The sequence below is a fragment of the Solea senegalensis genome, linkage group LG16, assembly GCF_019176455.1.
Source record: "Solea senegalensis isolate Sse05_10M linkage group LG16, IFAPA_SoseM_1, whole genome shotgun sequence".
NCBI lineage: Eukaryota > Metazoa > Chordata > Actinopteri > Pleuronectiformes > Soleidae > Solea > Solea senegalensis.
The window spans coordinates 11,119,331-11,136,647 of record NC_058036.1 but is presented as its reverse complement, the minus strand read 5'-3'; the positions used below and the strand labels follow the sequence as shown (position 1 = coordinate 11,136,647).

Genomic DNA, 17,317 nt, shown 5'->3' with positions numbered 1-17,317 from the left:
AAAGCGTGTGATTGAGTGCCAAGAGAGGAACTGTGGTACTGTATGAGGAAGTCTGGAGTAACAGAAAAGTATGTGAGGGTGGTGCAGGACATGTATGAGGAAAGTGAGACAGTGGAGAGATGAGGTCAGACAGGAGTCTCTATGGCCTATGTTGTTTGCAGATGATAATGTAATCTGTAATAAGAGTAGGGGACAGGTAGAAGACAGCCTGAAGAGGTGGAGGTCTGCACCGGAGAGAAGAGGAATGAAAGTTAATAGGAGCAAGAGAGAACACAGCAATAAGTAAAGCAATAAAGCAATGGACAGTGTGTAAAAGAGGTGAAGAAGAGAGTTGAGTGGGTGGAGACAAGTACCAGCGCTGATGTGTGACAAGGATAGCAGCAAAAGTATTGAAATTAGTACAGAATTGAAATACTATTATATACTATGAAATACTAGAGAACCTGATAATATTTTATTTATTTATATTTATATTTATTTATTTATAACCACTGTATAAGTTGTCCCGCATTGCCTCTCACGCCCCCCGGACACCTCACTGCGAGACATGGACATAAGCTTTTAGAGATCTTTTGTTCTATTTTTTTTAATTCATATTCATAAAAACGTCATAAAGGCCATAAAAAGCCCAGAAAAATCTTATTTCCCAGAGTGACGTCACAGATGCGTACGCGCACACCAAAGCGCGGCCATGTGGCGTCTCTGGAACAGCGCTGCTGTCAGGGAACTATTCGAACATTTCGTGAGAAATGTGAATACATTAAGGCAATGCGTTGGTTTTCGTTTACAGTTTTTAAAATATTATGACAAAGTAGGTTTTAGTTATTAATTCGTCGCTCATTAGCATAACCTAGTATCGATGTATTAACGAGTTGCCGGATTCATTGATGAGAGGAAGCTGACATCCTGCACTTTTATCACTTTGATGATGACGGTTGTGGAACTGTGACCGTGTGATACTCTGCGGTCACTTCACCACTGATTTCCCGGGGAGGCTGCTTGTCTTATCGTCACTATCTGTTCATAAAGGTACTGATAAATGTAATAACACATGCATTCAAGTTGAAGATGGACATACTGAGTGAAAATGTCGAGTTATAGCTACTTTGAACTCGTTGTTATTGTTCCTAATAATATGATCATGAGTCTGCAGGTTTTCTGGCCTGACTTTTTGAATGTTTTTATGATCATTATATTAATATAATATCAATGTAAGGATGATATTAAGATACTACTACTAATAATAATAATGAGCTTTATTTGAACACTTTACTACGGAAGCGCACTTGCATTCACACAAAAAAATTGTTTGTTTTTCTGAGTAATTTATTTTTTGGTCTGTTTTTCGGAGTAATTTATTTTATTCTGTTTTTCGGAGTAATTCTTTCTGATTTACTGATTTATTTATTTGTTTAGTTTATTGCGCATTTGAAACAATAAACGCATTAATTCCTTTATTGAGAGTTCGATGTATAACAACATGGATGGCTTGTTTAGTTTAATCAAGTTTTACTTTGACTAGGTTTAAGACACTAGGAGACAGTCCTGTTACATAGACATGAGCATGGAAAAAAGAACAATTACTCTGAAAAACAGGAAAAAACATTGGATAGAAAAACATGAAAATATAGTTTATTGTTTGTTTTTTCAAATGAATGCATTTCTGTACTATATATATATATATATATATATATATATATATATATAAGAACAGCACGAGAACAGCACCATATAAACACACACCATTTACATTCTGAAGTTCGTTATTACAGTTCGAATTTCCCATGTTCATTTTCAATGTGGATACCATGTGTGACAGAGAGATGGAGGAAATTACATTCTCCATATTATCCTACTATCCTCACTCTATTATCACTATACGTTTAAGGGGACGATGTTTTGATAGTCTATTCTCACATCTATAACCAGGATTTCAGGGGTAGCATATTCGGATAGACCAATAACACCCATCAAATAAAGCTCCTACTAACAGATGTAGTCATATTATACCTCTACTCACTACTCACAAGGTAGCGTGTTCGCTACAGTGGCACTTTTTGATGGAGCAGCAAAATCTGACAGAACAACAGTTTTAAATGTATTACATCACAATTATAAAAATGCTAAATAAGTAACTTATAAAAGTGAATATTGTTGCATATTAATCCAAGCACTTTTATTTTGAAATGATCCAATTAAATCCAACTTTATTTGTAAAGCACTTCAAAAAACCCCACAGTGGACCAAAGTAGAATATGTATAAAGACAGAAATGCTCACACGAGGCAATAGAGTACGTATAAAAAAGGAATCAATACGGCATATTGATATGATTTAGAGTGTCCAATTTTATAAAACAATATTATATATATATTATTATATAAAATATTATAAACAATGTCTGCCTTTTTTTTAACTGCAGCTACATAGTGCCACTAGAAATTAAAAATCTGATGATTGATGAGATTACACCTGCTGTTCACCTACACTCTCAGGAGTTGCCAGAATCTAAGATGGAGCGTCTCGAGAAGTTGACGGATGAAGCCATTCAGGAGATTCAGAATAAGTACTCTCGCCTCAGACACAGACAAGACGGTCTTGACGGCAGGATGATTACGACGCAAGACAAGCAACAGGACTGTATCTCAGAACAGCAGCGGGTACAGCTGGAGGTGAGTGACTTAAGATGAAAGTTTAGGGTTTTATGGAGTTTAGTGTGGTTTTGTGAGATAGTGAATACGTGGATATAGCACTGATTGTGCGAGGTATGATGCCGGGAACCAGTCTGAGACATGGGGGCTAGTTCTTAGTGAAAACCTGCCTGCTAGTGGGTACACAAGGAGAAGTAGATGTTGGCCCGTTAAAAAACTCAGCTCTTAGGAGTGTGTGATATTGATGAAAATCAATATCGCAATATTTTGGGGGATTTTGCTGATAACAATAATTGGGGATATTTTGCAATCCTCTAAAATGTGTTTGTAAAAGCATCAAAGGCCTGGTGTACCAGCTTGCTCTTGTTAATAGTATATTAGACGTTAATGATAATATTGACAAAAAACAGCTTGTTCGAGAAAAACAGGTCTTATTTATTTACTTAAACTTTTATAATTCTTTATAAAATATTGCACGACCAACAAAAACTATCATGAGAGCATTTTAAACTGACACTTCCCCCCTAATGTAATGAATACATGTGGATACACATTTAACTGCTATTAACCTTAGCTGGCTGCCAAAGCCTTTCATATTCTTCATATTCTGTGCGGTGGTTAATTTACAGATCGTGAAACAAATTCATTTTCGAGATGTCTTTGACGGCATCTGCTTTCTGATATAATTTGCAGAGTGACATCACTTTTGAGTGACATCAGAGTGACACTTTGAGTGAGGATGATCCACGTTCGTTTAGCTATTAAATCTAACGACGTCGATTCTGAAGCTGGTAGAGTTTGTGTTTTATGTCCTGGCGCTTGTTTGTTCACTCATGTTAAACTTCAGCCATATACATGCAGCTACGTTAGCTTGGTTTGTTGTGAAGCATCAAGCGTTGACACGGCACATGTTCTCAATGCACGTGCGCCGCAGTCTGTCCTACTAGGCTTGATCATGCAGTGAATGTGTGGCCTCTCAAACAGGCATGTTTTGATTGGTTGACTGTGATTGACCATTTACAGTAGCTCCAGTCAGAAAACCAGAAGAGATTGACCTTTTACATCAACCCTCTGTCCATAGGGATCTCTGGTCATGAACAGGTCAGAGGTAGAGCTACTGGAGGAGGCCATAGCGACAAAATGTCGTCAGCTGGACATCCTGGAGCGACACGTGGAGACAGAGAGTTATGGCTATGAAGTCTTTGTCAAGATGTTTGAGGAGAGAGCCAACGATGCCAGACCTTTGTAAGCTATTGTGGATTATTTGACCTTGTATGTATTTATTTCAAATTTTGTTAGTACAACATTGTCTCTTGTCAGTCTTGAAAAGGAAAGGCTGTCCAAACAGAGGGACGATGCTGTGATTGAGAGGTTATCTAAGGCTGTCAGAATTTTACAAAGGTACAGTAGATGAGCACAATCTCCATATTTAAGCTAGCAACTAATAATTGGGAGAGTGCTATGAAGTAAATAAATTAACTAAAAACATATGTTAAAGAATATGTTTATGTGCAACGGCAGTGGAATGCTGTCTGAATCTGAAACAGGTCTTTGTTCTTGACAGAGATGTTGCTAATGCTGAGGAAATCAGCAAGAGCTGTGGTAGATACAGGAACCTTCTACTCAGACTTTTGCCTCCAGAGTGGCAGGACACACTGAAAGCAGAGAATCAAGTCTCATCTGACAGAAATGATGAGGACGCAGGGCCATCTGGCAGAGAGGATCAGGACGAACAGCAGTCTGACACAGATTCTCAGGATGAAGAGCTGTCAGACATCATTGATCAGAGCGAACAGTCGTCTACCCGAGATTCACAGGACGAAGAGCCTCCTGACGTAATTGATCAGAGCGAACAGCCGTCTGTCAGAGAAGATCAGGAGGAACAGCCGTCTGTCAGAGAAGATCGGGAGGAACAGCCGTCTGTCAGAGAAGATCAGGAGGAACAGCCATCTGACATCATTGATCAGAGCGAACAGCTGTCAGACATAGCTGATCAGAGGGAAATGCCGTCTGAAACACGTGATCAGGATGATCAGCCATGTGACAATGACGATCAGAGTGAAAAGCCGTCTGGCATGGATGATTCTAGTGAACAAGTGACTTTGACCGAGGGGCCCATGCTGGCCTCACCCCACAGCGACACACTGTAATTAGCATTTGATATTTTACAATTTTGCTGCTGCTGTTTAATTTAAAACTAATTTCTACTGAGCTGAAAATGTCTTATTTGTTGCTTTTTCAGGCTTAAAGATTCTGAACTGGACAGTGATGGCACAGAATATGAGGTCAGTCTTCCTCCTAGGAAGTGAAGCACCTTCTGGTCTTGAGTGTTCATCTGCAGTGCTGACAGTGTGATGTCACTTTTTCCCCATCTTCCTCCAGAAAAAATACTTCTTTGACTCCCAGCAGCTACTAGAACTGATGAAGGAAGTGAATGATCAGAATCTGTCCCTGATAGAGATGCGCAGGTTATATGAAGAGGAAGAGGAAGAGGAAGAGGAGCTCCATCAGGACCCTGGAATCCCTGCTTTGAACACAATGTAAGCATCATATTAATCATGCAACTGCAGTGCCAAAACAGATAAAAAACTGATATGCTGATTGAAAATAAGCATAACTGTATTTTGACTGTATTTATGTATTTACTTGACTTTAAATCATCAGGGCAGAGTTTTAATAAGACCCTGAAATCCTTAGTTCAGATTTGTCTAAGTGACACAAACTTACAAAAAAAAATACCAGATTTTTACTATAGACTTTGGTGCAGGAGAGTGAATTGTTTTCAAACTTCAGAAAGGGCTAACAAGATATAGTGGTAAAACATATTTGTAATGTCACATAGTCATAAGGGAATATAGATTTAATTAGGTGAGCCCTTTGTTAAGTGGCTAAAATCAGTTTTTTTCTGGTGCCTCCTGATGTCCCCATTGGCATCGATATTTCCACGGAGAGTAAGCTTCTGTTTCTAGTGGTGGTGACGATAGACCAGCTCAGTCTGTGCTGAATGTGTCAGTGCCTCATTAAACAAAAAAAATGTGTGTGTCGTTCCAATTGGAAATCAGTTCTGTCGTTTTATCACCTGGTTGGTGAAGGTAACACATATCTATAGCTCTATAAGTGAATTACAGTAACAAACTTCAGGGGAACATACAAAGCACATACAACAGCCAAGGACAAATTACCCTGCACTTTTTCTGTCCTATTGTGAAGGAACAAGGTTGAAAAGAAGTTGGTGGTTCAGGAATTCAGGGACAGAGTTGAAAGCTTCAAAATGACATCTGAGCTAGATGATCCAAAAGAAGCAATGACGCTACAAGAACTGGTAATGTACTTTGTGTAAATACATTAATACACTTTGTGTTATTTGCTTGGTTCAAGTGTAAGAGCTGCTCTTGTCAACGGAGAATGGAAATGTATGTATGTACAGTATATTCAAATATAGGAAACTCATGTCTCAATATACTCATATTTCTTATTCCTGCTTTTGTTACTTGAAGATTCCTTTTGTCCATCGTCGTTTGAGTTTCAGGCCTCTGCACGCATTCGAAATTTGACCAGTCCATCCAGGCTCTGTTCCCTCTGCCCTGCTCATTTTATTCTTGGTGTTTTACGGCTCTTTGCATCTCTAATGTCACTTACTCTACACTTTCCTCTGCTTCCACTGCTTCCTGCTCATTTATTCATCCCACTCCCTCTCCCTGCTTACAGGATGCTGTGCTTGATCCCCTGGGCTTGAAGGTAACAGATGTACATTACTTCTGCACAAGACGCCAGGTGGGCACCCTCAGCACCCTTGACAAGCTGTTAGTGATCAAGGATCGAGTGTCGCTACTGCTTCAGAACATAGAGAAAAGGCGCAGGTATGTGTCAGTCAGCCAGGAGTTTGAGGGTAACACCTTAAAGCCCCACTCACACCTGGTATTAACATGTGTAGATTGTGCTAAGAACAGTTCTGAACGCTCCCAATCCTGGATGCGTCCTCAGATCTCACAAAAACACACACACATTCACACCTGAGCTTCATGAATCCAATCCACCCTCAGCACTGAGTGTAAACCACCACGTCTGATCAGATAAAAACTTATTTCATACTACGGTAGCGTTAGCAGAGCTTTGATTCACTCAAGCACCTCTTCTCTTTCTCCCTCTCTCTCTCTGTCTCTTGCACACACACACACACACACACACACATTGTACAGTCAAAACACAATTTGTTCTGATGAACAGTCATGATGTCAGTGTGTATTTGAGTTAAAGGCAGGTATGTCACATCTGGATAATGGGTTCGGTCACTTCCAGGACACATTTAAATGGAACACTGAGGATATACGTGAATACCAAGTCTGAACAGGGCCTAATGGTCCATTGTGTATGATTGAATGTCATCTGATGAGGATATTGGATAAAGGACCTAAATGCTTATTTTAAGGCTTCAATAAACAAACACTTTTTTTTATGGATGGTAAATTATGATGGTCATTTTTCATGTCCAAGTCTCTCAGTAGAGAACAAAGTCAGCAGAATAGTGATGCACATCTGGCTTTTGTGTCCTCAGTACACTGTGATGTAAGGAATGCCTATAGGTTACGTGAAAATGTCTAATCCTGTGATGTAATGTCACAGGCAAAATCTGCAGCACAACAAAGAGAAGGGTCACATGAAAAGGTCGCTGAGTGGTCCACCGCAAAAAGTATGTTTTTTTTACTATTTTTTACAAATCCTTCCATCCATTTTCTGTTGTACCACCGTGTGGCCCCATTTGACAAATCATTCTTGACAAATTTTCAAAAATGTTCTGAAATACTTGAACCCTCAATATAGATATTAGTTGCTCTTCTTAGGTGAAACTGAGCTTTATGAGAAATGTAGTTATTTGGAGAAACATGAAACAAAGAACACAACACACAAGTGAAAAGGCAAAAACATAAGACACACAGCACAATGCACACTGAGTCGATTGCCAAAGAGTAAAGATGTATTTTTAAGACAGACTTAAAAACAGGAAGTGATGATTTGAAGGCAAGGAAAAGTATGAATCTGCCCTTACTGTTGTTTAATAAATGCATTACAACTCACAAATAATAGTCCACCATTTTTAGGAGTTGTAAAACAACATGGGAAGGAAGGCCTAATTGTCTTTTCTCTTGCAGATGGAAAGAAAGCCGATGCCCAGATACAATCGTGTTGAACCAAAAGTTGAACCAGAGAAAGAAGACAACTCCTGTGGCAAAGAAGAAGTTTGAATGGAACCTACAGAGTGTAAAATACTTTAAATAAATACATATATATACTTTTAAACTAATAATTATCTACAACAAACCTATATTATATAAAACGCTCACGGCTCGTTTCTTTTTTTGTATTAGTAAGAAATTGGATTTATGATAACCATCATAAGGTGTAAAACAAGCTAACAATGCCATCACAAAACAACTTTAGGAGTTCCCTATAGTTTTTTGTAGACCAGTTGAAGCAAAGGAGATCATCACAAATATAGAGAGGGAGCTTGCAGCAAAAAGCTGGATGACCAGTTCCAGTCTTACACCAAAAACGTGCTGCAGCTGGCATTAGAATTAGCATAAAGATGTTCCAGTCCCACTCAACTAGAAAGAGAAGGGTTTAGTAGGTAGGCTGTTGATTCAGTAAGTCTGAGACTAACACATCTTATGTAGTAAATATAGTTGTTTTCTGTTATACTTGTTCTTTTAGGTCAAGATACGTTCAAGAATTTTCTAGAATCTCTCCTGTTGTAAAAGTTGTAAAATATTTATCAATGACATTAAAATATTCTGAATATTAAACTTGTTTTGGTTGTTTAAGTCAGTAAGGCTATTTGTAAAGTGGAAAATATCTTATTAAATTACTCTCTTGAAAGCAATACATATTTTTTTAAACTTAAACTTAAAAAGTCACATGGTCACTTTACCCCCAGATGGCTCAACTTATCCCTAACCTGTGGCAAGTTGAGCCACAAGAGCACTTTTATTTTGAAAAGTCATATTTTCTTGGCTCTTTGTCAAAGAAGTGTTCTTACAATTTCACTTGATAGCAGACTTTCTGAAATAAGTATTTTCATTGTATCTCTGTCTGATTTGACAACAGTAAAAACTTACTCATCTTACTCTGCTCTGTAGGGGACTGCATGCTGAATAGTTATATACGTAGGAATTTAGTTCACTGCCATAAATACCCACAATTATTTAGTATAATATTAATTGAGAAAATCATGCCAGAGCTGCCAGTGAGGCTGATTTGGTGGTTGAATTACCTCGTCTTGGTCACTAGGTGGCATCATATCCCCATAAGATTGAGTCCAATGAACGTTGTACATTAAACGCTGAGGATTAAAAACGTTTTAAGATGACAAACCATGGACCATGACCTAATTGACAACATAACTCATGAAAAGAGCACATTTGTGTATAATCCTACTGACAATTTTTTCCTGCCATTTCTGTATCACATATTATTTTGAATCGATCAACCAGGCATTTCCAAGAGATATGATTAATGAATCACATGTTATGAATGTGTTATTTTAAGCAAAATGCTGAAAGGTTTCAGATTTTATTGACTTCTACATATGACGCCTCAAGGACTTTCAGCTTGAGGCAGTGGATGAAAGGTATTTTATAACCAATGGGGATTAGGACCAGAACACAGACTAAGAGTTGAGCAATGAACAGATTTATTTGATGGGGAAAGGTTGGTAGGAAGTGGTAGGAGGAGGCTTGGGGCGAGAAGTAGGTAGGAGATTGCAAGGCAGTAGAGGGGTCCAGAGAATCCAGAGGAGCTGAGATGTGGGGAGGTAATGATGATGGCAGGTGGAGGGTAGCGGTGAGGTAGGCAGCGAGCTGGCAGGAGGAAAAAGAGTGGAAGCACAAAATAAGTTCTCAGAAGCACTGGGAAGAAACAGTGAGAAAACTTCAGAGGTCGGCCTGCACTGGAAATAAAGGTGGAAGGTATCCTATAGTACACTCAAAAGGTGTCATACCTGTATCAGCACTGGAGAGGGAATTGTGAGAGTACTCGATCCAGGCTAGGTGAGAACTTCAAGAAGCAGGGTTTTGATGGAATCCAGATGTTAGGCTGACCAACACCCCCAGAGCAGAGCAGAATGTCTTCCACACCTGAGAGGTGAACTGTGGGACTCCATCCTAGACAATGTCAGAGGGAATACCGTGGAGTCTTGCTGCACTCGGGGATTAACTGTCTCCCAGGTGGAGGGAAGCTTCTGCAGGGCAATAGATAAATAGAATAGATAAAAGTGCACAGATTTAAAGAAGCAGTCAACAACGGTGAGTATGGTGGTGTTACCTTGGGAAGGAGGAAGCAAAACTCCACAGCAAAATGAGACCAGGGACGATTGGGAATTGGCAGGGGATGGAGGAGACCAACAGGTGGCTGATGGGGGGATTTTCCGCGGGCACACACCTGACAGGCAGGGATGGAAGCTTGTGTGTCAGCATCCATAGTGGGTCACCAGAACCCACTATGAGGGTCCAGTTATACCCAGGGTGACAAGCGATCTTAAGTGAATTGTCTGGAAAAGGCGTCAGGCTTAGTGTTCTTGGAACCAGGCCGGTAGGTTATGTGAAGTTGAAATAGTCAAAAAAACAATGCCCATCGGGCTTGGCAGGAGTTGAGGCGCTTGGCTGACTGGATGTAAGCCAATTTCTTATGGTCTGTCCACGCCAGGAACGGAAGTTCAGCGCCCTCAAGCTAATGCCTCCACTAGCTGCTCCCGGTTCCCCACGTCATAGTTGCGCGTACGCCGTTTTTTAGTATGAAACCTGCACTTGACCCATACATACTCAGGATTGCTCAAAGTCAGGTTCCAGTGAGATTGCTAACTGTGAGAGTGCTAACCATTACACCATGGAACCACTATGAGCTCACCAGTACAGTTGAGATTTTTTACAGTATTTACAGTCAGGAAGTAACTTCTTTCCCTGAAGTTGTGGGTGAGAATCCTACTTCTCTTAGTAACAATTTTCATTCCTGATAAACTACCATGTCAGAAGAGGGATTCAAACCCACTCCTTGCAAGTTTGAAGGGTGTGGAGTTCAGTAGTTTAATTTGCGCCACACACCAGTGAGCAAACACATGATATGCAGGCCAAGGAGCAGTGCGAAGCACTAGTGTACACCAAGGGAGCGAGTTGTTTGCTATGTTTGCTATGCCATTCCTTGACATATCCAGGGATTTGAACCAGCAACTATTCTGTTACAAGTTCGATTGCGAGCGGCATCACAGACCCTGCCGCTGTTGTTTGTGGAGTAGGAGGCTGTACTCCATAGTTTAACACTGTACTTTATACAACCTTCAAAACTGTGTCTGTCAGAAGTGGGATTCAAACCCACGCCTCCAGAGGAGACTACGACCTGAACGTAGACCGCTCAGCCATCCGTATTTGGCATGCTGTAAAAAATGTCACTTTTTTTCACCAGATTGTCAAAGCTGTACTAGTCAGTACCGCATAGTTTTGATTCAATTGATTCAATATGAAATATCCCATGTATTCACACGTATGTATAATAATATGATGAAGTTCTAAAATCAGTTTATAGTTGGAAACAAACTGGTCACCACTGTAATCACTGTTCTGATCAAGAGTTTGAATTGAACCCAGTGGCTGAAGTTGAACCCCTGTGCCATTAAAGTCCATTTTTGTCATCCATTGTATTATTTAGTTAGATGGGCATCAACACTAAAATAAAATAAAATAAAATAAAATAAAATAAAATAAAATAAAATAAAATAAAATAAAATAAAATAGGTTGAGATTTAAATAACAGTTAAAGTGAGTAGCTCAGGTATGAAACCCATTTTACTGAGCCAGTGAAATGGATTTTTATTGTGAAATTATAAACTTAAGCATAGGGCAATTATTTTGTAAGGATTGTTTAAAATCAGGTTCCACCGAGATTTGAACTCGGATCACTGGATTCAAAGTCCAGAGTGCTAACCATTACAAAACACTAAATAAAATAAAATAAAATAGGTTGAGATTTAAATAACTGTTAAAGCGACTCACTTCAAAGTAGCTCAGGTATGAAACCCATTTTACTGAACGAGTGAAATTGATTTTATTGTGAAATTATAAACTTAACCATAGGGCAATTATTTTGTAACAATACACATGTGGACGTAATGACAGTAACAAATGCACATGTCAGGAATGACTTGCTTGGTCTCATCTCCATTTCTAAGCAATTGTCAGTAAGCTAGAAGGACTACAGTGGTGATGATTGAGTTTCTGACTGTGAACAATCAGCTGATTTCAGGGTGTTGTGTCATTCTTCATCAGTTATCAAGTGTAAATACTGAGGATTGTTTAAAATCAGGTTCCACTGAGATTTGAACTCGGATCGCTGGATTCAGAGTCCAGAGTGCTAACCATTACACCATGGAACCAATTGGCCATGTAGTGAGAAACAAATTGGTCAGTACTGTAATCACTGTTCTGATCAAGAGTTTGCATTGAACCCAGTGGTTGAAGTTGAACCCCTGTGCCATTAAAGTCAATTTTGTCATCCAGTTCATTAATTAGTTAGATGGGCATCAACACTAAAATAAAATAAAATAAAATAGGTTGAGATTTAAATAACGGTTAAAGTGACTCACTACAAAGTAGCTCAGGTATAAAACCCATTTTACTGAACGAGTGAAATTGATTTTTAGTGTGAAATTATAAACTTAACCGTAGGGCAATTATTTTGTAAGGATTGTTTATTATCAGGTTCCACCGAGATTTGAACTCGGATCGCCGGATTCAGAGTCCAGAGTGCTAACCATTACACCATGGAACCTTCTTGGCCATGCAGTGAGAAACAAATTGGTCAGTACTGTAATGACTCTTCTGATCAAGAGTTTGCATTGAACCCAGTGGTTGAAGTTGAACCCCTGTGCCATTAAAGTCCATTTTGTCATCCAGTTCATTAATTAGTTAGATGGGCATCAACACTAAAATAAAATAAAAATGAAATAAAATAGGTTGAGATTTAAATAACTGTTAAAGTGACTCACTACAAAGTAGCTCAGGTATGAAACCCATTTTACTGAACGAGTGAAATTGATTTTATTATGAAATTATAAACTTAAGCATAGGGCAATTATTTTGTAAGGATTGTTTAAAATCAGGTTCCACCGAGATTTGAACTCGGATCATTGGATTCAAAGTCAAGAGTGCTAACCATTACAAAACACTAAATAAAATAAAATAAAATAAAATAGGTTGAGATTTAAATAATTGTTAAAGCGACTCACTTCAAAGTAGCTCAGGTATGAAACCCATTATACTGAACGAGTGAAAGTGATTTTATTGTGAAATTATAAACTTAACCATAGGGCAATTATTTTGTAAGGATTGTTTAAAACTAGGTTCTACCGAGATTTGAACTCGGATCGCTGGATTCAGAGTCCAGAGTGCTAACCATTACACCTTGGAACCATCTTGGCCGAGTAGTCAGAAACAAATTGGTCAGTACTGTAATCACTCTTCTGATCAAGAGTTTGCATTGAACCCAGTGGTTGAAGTTGAACCCATGTGCCAATAAAGTCCATTTTTGTCATCCAGTTCATTAATTAGTTAGATGGGCATCAACACCAAAATAAAATAAAATAAAATAATTAGGTTGAGATTAAAATAACGGTTAAAGTGACTCACTAGTAGCTCAGGTATGAAACCCATTTCACTGAACGAGTGAAATTGATTTTATTGTGAAATTATAAACTTAACCATAGGGCAATTATTTTGTAACAATACACATGTGGACGTAATGACAGTAACAAATGCACATGTCTGGAATGACTTGCTTGGTCTCATCTCCATTTCTAAGCAATTGTCAGTAAGCTAGAAGGACTACAGTCGTGATGATTGAGTTTCTGACTGTGAACAATCAGCTGATTTCAGGGTGTTGTGTCATTCTTCATCAGTTATCAAGTGTGAATACTGAGGATTGTTTAAAATCAGGTTCCACTGAGATTTGAACTCGGATCGCTGGATTCAGAGTCCAGACTGCTAACCATTACACCATGGAACCAATTGGCCATGTAGTGAGAAACAAATTGGTCAGTACTGTAATCACTGTTCTGATCAAGAGTTTGCATTGAACCCAGTGGTTGAAGTTGAACCCCTGTGCCATTAAAGTCCATTTTGTCATCCAGTTCATTAATTAGTTAGATGGGCATCAACACTAAAATAAAATAAAAATGAAATAAAATAGGTTGAGATTTAAATAACTGTTAAAGTGACTCACTACAAAGTAGCTCAGGTATAAAACCCATTTTACTGAACGAGTGAAATTGATTTTATTGTGAAATTATAAACTTAAGCATAGGGCAATTATTTTGTAAGGATTGTTTAAAATGAGGTTCCACCGAGATTTGAACTCGGATCACTGGATTCAAAGTCCAGAGTGCTAACCATTACACCATGGAACCATCCTGTGCCAACAAAGTCCATGTTTGTCATCCAGTTAATTAATTAGTTAGATGGGCATCAACACTAAAATAAAATAAAATAAAATAGGTTGAGATTTAAATAACTGTTAAAGTGACTCACTACAAAGTAGCTCAGGTATAAAACCCATTTTACTGAACGAGTGAAAGTGATTTTATTGTGAAATTATAAACTTAAGCATAGGGCAATTATTTTGTAAGGATTGTTTAAAATCAGGTTCCACCGAGATTTGAACTCGGATCACTGGATTCAAAGTCAAGAGTGCTAACCATTACAAAACACTAAATAAAATAAAATAAAATAAAATAGGTTGAGATTTAAATAACGGTTAAAGTGACTCACTACAAAGTAGCTCAGGTATGAAACCCATTTCACTGAACGAGTGAAATAGTTTTTAGTGTGAAATTATAAACTTAACCATAGGGCAATTATTTTGTAAGGATTGTTTAAAACCAGGTTCCACCGAGATTTGAACTCGGATCACTGGATTCAAAGTCCAGAGTGCTAACCATTACACCATGGAACCATCCTGTGCCAACAAAGTCCATTTTTGTCATCCAGTTAATTAATTAGTTAGATGGGCATCAACACTAAAATAAAATAAAATAAAATAGGTTGAGATTTAAATAACTGTTAAAGTGACTCACTACAAAGTAGCTCAGGTATAAAACCCATTTCACTGAACGAGTGAAATTGATTTTATTATGAAATTATAAACTTAAGCATAGGGTAATTATTTTGTAAGGATTGTTTAAAATCAGGTTCCACCGAGATTTGAACTCCGATCACTGGATTCAAAGTCCAGAGTGCTAACCATTACACCATGGAACCATCCTGTGCCAACAAAGTCCATTTTTGTCATCCAGTTAATTAATTAGTTAGATGGGCATCAACACTAAAATAAAATAAAATAAAATAGGTTGAGATTTAAATAACTGTTAAAGTGACTCACTACAAAGTAGCTCAGGTATAAAACCCATTTTACTGAACGAGTGAAATTGATTTTATTATGAAATTATAAACTTAAGCATAGGGTAATTATTTTGTAAGGATTGTTTAAAATCCGGTTCCACCGAGATTTGAACTCGGATCACTGGATTCAAAGTCAAGAGTGCTAACCATTACACCATGGAACCTTCTTGGCCATGCAGTGAGAAACAAATTGGTCAGTACTGTAATGACTCTTCTGATCAAGAGTTTGCATTGAACCCAGTGGTTGAAGTTGAACCCCTGTGCCATTAAAGTCCATTTTGTCATCCAGTTCATTAATTAGTTAGATGGGCATCAACACTAAAATAAAATAAAAATAAAATAAAATAGGTTGAGATTTAAATAACTGTTAAAGTGACTCACTACAAAGTAGCTCAGGTATGAAACCCATTTTACTGAACGAGTGAAATTGATTTTATTATGAAATTATAAACTTAAGCATAGGGCAATTATTTTGTAAGGATTGTTTAAAATCAGGTTCCACCGAGATTTGAACTCGGATCATTGGATTCAAAGTCAAGAGTGCTAACCATTACAAAACACTAAATAAAATAAAATAAAATAAAATAGGTTGAGATTTAAATAACTGTTAAAGCGACTCACTTCAAAGTAGCTCAGGTATGAAACCCATTATACTGAACGAGTGAAAGTGATTTTATTGTGAAATTATAAACTTAACCATAGGGCAATTATTTTGTAAGGATTGTTTAAAACTAGGTTCTACCGAGATTTGAACTCGGATCGCTGGATTCAGAGTCCAGAGTGCTAACCATTACACCTTGGAACCATCTTGGCCGAGTAGTCAGAAACAAATTGGTCAGTACTGTAATCACTCTTCTGATCAAGAGTTTGCATTGAACCCAGTGGTTGAAGTTGAACCCATGTGCCAATAAAGTCCATTTTTGTCATCCAGTTCATTAATTAGTTAGATGGGCATCAACACCAAAATAAAATAAAATAAAATAATTAGGTTGAGATTAAAATAACGGTTAAAGTGACTCACTAGTAGCTCAGGTATGAAACCCATTTCACTGAACGAGTGAAATTGATTTTATTGTGAAATTATAAACTTAACCATAGGGCAATTATTTTGTAACAATACACATGTGGACGTAATGACAGTAACAAATGCACATGTCTGGAATGACTTGCTTGGTCTCATCTCCATTTCTAAGCAATTGTCAGTAAGCTAGAAGGACTACAGTCGTGATGATTGAGTTTCTGACTGTGAACAATCAGCTGATTTCAGGGTGTTGTGTCATTCTTCATCAGTTATCAAGTGTGAATACTGAGGATTGTTTAAAATCAGGTTCCACTGAGATTTGAACTCGGATCGCTGGATTCAGAGTCCAGACTGCTAACCATTACACCATGGAACCAATTGGCCATGTAGTGAGAAACAAATTGGTCAGTACTGTAATCACTGTTCTGATCAAGAGTTTGCATTGAACCCAGTGGTTGAAGTTGAACCCCTGTGCCATTAAAGTCCATTTTGTCATCCAGTTCATTAATTAGTTAGATGGGCATCAACACTAAAATAAAATAAAAATGAAATAAAATAGGTTGAGATTTAAATAACTGTTAAAGTGACTCACTACAAAGTAGCTCAGGTATAAAACCCATTTTACTGAACGAGTGAAATTGATTTTATTGTGAAATTATAAACTTAAGCATAGGGCAATTATTTTGTAAGGATTGTTTAAAATGAGGTTCCACCGAGATTTGAACTCGGATCACTGGATTCAAAGTCCAGAGTGCTAACCATTACACCATGGAACCATCCTGTGCCAACAAAGTCCATGTTTGTCATCCAGTTAATTAATTAGTTAGATGGGCATCAACACTAAAATAAAATAAAATAAAATAGGTTGAGATTTAAATAACTGTTAAAGTGACTCACTACAAAGTAGCTCAGGTATAAAACCCATTTTACTGAACGAGTGAAAGTGATTTTATTGTGAAATTATAAACTTAAGCATAGGGCAATTATTTTGTAAGGATTGTTTAAAATCAGGTTCCACCGAGATTTGAACTCGGATCACTGGATTCAAAGTCAAGAGTGCTAACCATTACAAAACACTAAATAAAATAAAATAAAATAAAATAGGTTGAGATTTAAATAACGGTTAAAGTGACTCACTACAAAGTAGCTCAGGTATGAAACCCATTTCACTGAACGAGTGAAATAGTTTTTAGTGTGAAATTATAAACT

At 37.8% G+C, this 17,317-nt stretch overlaps 1 protein-coding gene and 7 non-coding genes across 8 annotated transcripts; 1 reads left to right on the top strand and 7 right to left on the bottom strand.

Annotated features, from left to right (window-relative positions):
• Window positions 1-2,512: 2,512 nt before the first annotated feature.
• Window positions 2,513-8,276, top strand: LOC122783135 (cilia- and flagella-associated protein 100-like). Its single transcript, XM_044047778.1, has 10 exons — window positions 2,513-2,671; window positions 3,732-3,895; window positions 3,971-4,051; window positions 4,215-4,796; window positions 4,893-4,935; window positions 5,033-5,190; window positions 5,861-5,972; window positions 6,359-6,510; window positions 7,274-7,340; window positions 7,801-8,276. Exons 1-10 carry the CDS (start codon window positions 2,513-2,515, stop codon window positions 7,891-7,893), a joined length of 1,611 nt encoding a protein of 536 aa, XP_043903713.1. The 3' UTR covers window positions 7,894-8,276.
• A 3,720-nt stretch (window positions 8,277-11,996) lies between these two features.
• Window positions 11,997-12,068, bottom strand: trnaq-cug. Its single transcript has one exon. It is a non-coding gene; the product is annotated as a tRNA-Gln (tRNA).
• A 323-nt stretch (window positions 12,069-12,391) lies between these two features.
• trnaq-cug lies at window positions 12,392-12,463 on the bottom strand. Its single transcript has one exon. It is a non-coding gene; the product is annotated as a tRNA-Gln (tRNA).
• Window positions 12,464-14,024: 1,561 nt separating this feature from the next.
• On the bottom strand, window positions 14,025-14,096 carry trnaq-uug. Its single transcript has one exon. It is a non-coding gene; the product is annotated as a tRNA-Gln (tRNA).
• A 473-nt stretch (window positions 14,097-14,569) lies between these two features.
• trnaq-uug lies at window positions 14,570-14,641 on the bottom strand. The gene has a single exon. It is a non-coding gene; the product is annotated as a tRNA-Gln (tRNA).
• A 233-nt stretch (window positions 14,642-14,874) lies between these two features.
• On the bottom strand, window positions 14,875-14,946 carry trnaq-uug. The gene has a single exon. It is a non-coding gene; the product is annotated as a tRNA-Gln (tRNA).
• A 233-nt stretch (window positions 14,947-15,179) lies between these two features.
• Window positions 15,180-15,251, bottom strand: trnaq-uug. The gene has a single exon. It is a non-coding gene; the product is annotated as a tRNA-Gln (tRNA).
• A 1,561-nt stretch (window positions 15,252-16,812) lies between these two features.
• trnaq-uug lies at window positions 16,813-16,884 on the bottom strand. The gene has a single exon. It is a non-coding gene; the product is annotated as a tRNA-Gln (tRNA).
• Between the last annotated feature and the right edge of the window lie 433 nt (window positions 16,885-17,317).

What these genes read in the sequence shown, in the direction of transcription:
- LOC122783135 (XM_044047778.1), top strand. Translation starts at nt 2,513, where the DNA reads ATGGAGCGTCTCGAGAAGTTGACGGATGAAGCCATTCAGGAGATTCAG. An exon ending in GCTGTCAGAATTTTACAAAG is followed by an intron (nt 4,052 to 4,214) that starts GTACAGTAGATG and finishes TGTTCTTGACAG; the next exon opens with AGATGTTGCTAATGCTGAGG. An exon ending in TCACCCCACAGCGACACACT is followed by an intron (nt 4,797 to 4,892) that starts GTAATTAGCATT and finishes TTGCTTTTTCAG; the next exon opens with GCTTAAAGATTCTGAACTGG.